This window comes from Myotis lucifugus, unplaced genomic scaffold (assembly GCF_000147115.1).
Source record: "Myotis lucifugus unplaced genomic scaffold, Myoluc2.0 scaffold_473, whole genome shotgun sequence".
Taxonomy (NCBI): Eukaryota; Metazoa; Chordata; class Mammalia; order Chiroptera; family Vespertilionidae; genus Myotis; species Myotis lucifugus.
This window is the reverse complement of record NW_005871521.1, coordinates 190,432-192,118: the sequence shown is the minus strand read 5'-3', so window position 1 is coordinate 192,118 and position 1,687 is coordinate 190,432. Positions and strand designations below refer to the sequence as shown.

Genomic DNA, 1,687 nt, shown 5'->3' with positions numbered 1-1,687 from the left:
CATTTATCAGCAAATTAAAACTTAACTCGTCCTACGGGAGTAAACATTGGGGGCTCTTCAAACCTTTGACAAACAGTTGATAGGTAGTATTTTGGCGCAAGTCAAAGTGTGATGGGCAGTCGAACCTTTGCTCTTGGTGCAGACAGTTCTGGGTACGATTTTATCAGTGTCTCCTCTATTACTAGGCTGTGGGGAGACAGGGCCGCAGTGAGGGCTGGGATGAATGGCGCTGTCTTCCAACACTGAAACCGCTCGCTCACTGGGCAGCTTTACAGAATGTTCTACATATTCTAACAGGCAGCAATACTTACAAACTGTGACATGCCGGCACTGGGTGCCTACGGGGAGAGAGAGACAGAATGAGGACGCCTGAAAGGAAAGAACCGCAGCGCCGTGTACCTAACAGGAGTAACTGGATCTCACTAGTGTCCTGAGCCAGCCTGGCAGGGACCACAGTGCCTGCTCTGCCCTGGGGCTGATCCCCAGGTGACAAGAGCGCCATGGCGGTGTGGTCCGGAGTCGTCAGGGCTCCCCAGGCTGGAAGGACAATCGGAATCCTGTACCCCCCCACCCCCCGACCCCCGTTTTAAACTGGTGGTTCAGCCCTAGCTGGTTTGGCTCAGTGGAAAGAGCGTCGGCCTGCGGACTGGGAGGTCCCGGGTTCGATTCCGGCCAAGGGCACATGCCCAGGTTGCAGCACGATCCCCAGTGGGGACGTGCAGGAGGCAGCCAATCAATGATTCTCTCATCATTGATGTGTCTATCTTTCCCTCTCCCTTCCTCTCTGAAATCAATAAAGAAATATATTTTTTTTTAAAAAAAAAACTGCATTCTTTAAAAAAAATAAAAAATAAAAATATAAACTGGTGGTTCATTCAAAGACTTGACACTTACATCTTCTCCATTTAGAACTGCCACTTCCAGAGTGGATGCTTGGGCGCTCCTTAAATCCTGAAGAAAAGATAAGACTGATCTTTAGCATCCATCCAATTCCAAGTGCAATCTGCTTGACATAACAACAAGAATTACAGCCTGGCCAGTGGGGCTCAGTGGCTAAGCGGCGACCCATGCACCGAGAGGTTGCAGGTTTGATTCCTGGTCAGGGCACATGCGGGGTTGCAGACTCGATTCCTGGCGGGGGGCATGCAGGAGGCAGCTATCGATCACCATAAATGTTCCTATCGCCCTCCCCCTTCCTCTCTCTCTCAAATCAATACACTTTATTTTTTTTTTTTAAATATGTTGAGAATTCTGCCTTAGTATTTTGGGAGGGCAAGTTAGCACTTTCAACCACAACATAAAATGCAGACACCCCTTGGCTCAGACAGCCCACCTCCAGGAAACATCTTGGAGAGACTCCCCCATACTCCTGGGTCGAGGGAACAGCCCCAGCGGCTAAAAAGGGCTTTTTGTTGGAACTGCCCTAGATTGGAGGTCTGCAGACGGCAAATAGCATGGGGGGGGGGGGGGGGTCCAGGCGTTAACTGAAGGGGTTTCCTTCCATCTCGGCAGGAAGCGTCACCGACGGCCCCACGTGGGGGAAGGCCACTCACCGAGCTGAAGCTGAAGCCCACCGAGTGGATGCTCACTTTGCCGTAGATGCCCAGGGTGTCGATTTTCTTGGGGCTGATCCTGTGGGCGTAGAGCAGCGTGTGTTTTCCATTGACAGCCACCTGGGTGGACACGG

The 1,687-nt window shown here is 51.6% G+C and overlaps 1 protein-coding gene across 1 annotated transcript in view; it reads right to left on the bottom strand.

Annotated features, from left to right (window-relative positions):
* Positions 1–1,687, bottom strand: part of LOC102433001 (galectin-8-like) — an 8,829-nt gene that overhangs the window by 4,245 nt on the left and 2,897 nt on the right. The window contains exons 4-7 of the mRNA XM_006103240.3: positions 1,554–1,673; positions 895–951; positions 312–338; positions 64–186 (exon numbers count right to left, since the gene is read on the bottom strand). Of these exons, the coding sequence (XP_006103302.1) occupies positions 64–186; positions 312–338; positions 895–951; positions 1,554–1,673 (327 nt within the window). The remainder of the gene's footprint in view (positions 1–63; positions 187–311; positions 339–894; positions 952–1,553; positions 1,674–1,687) is intronic.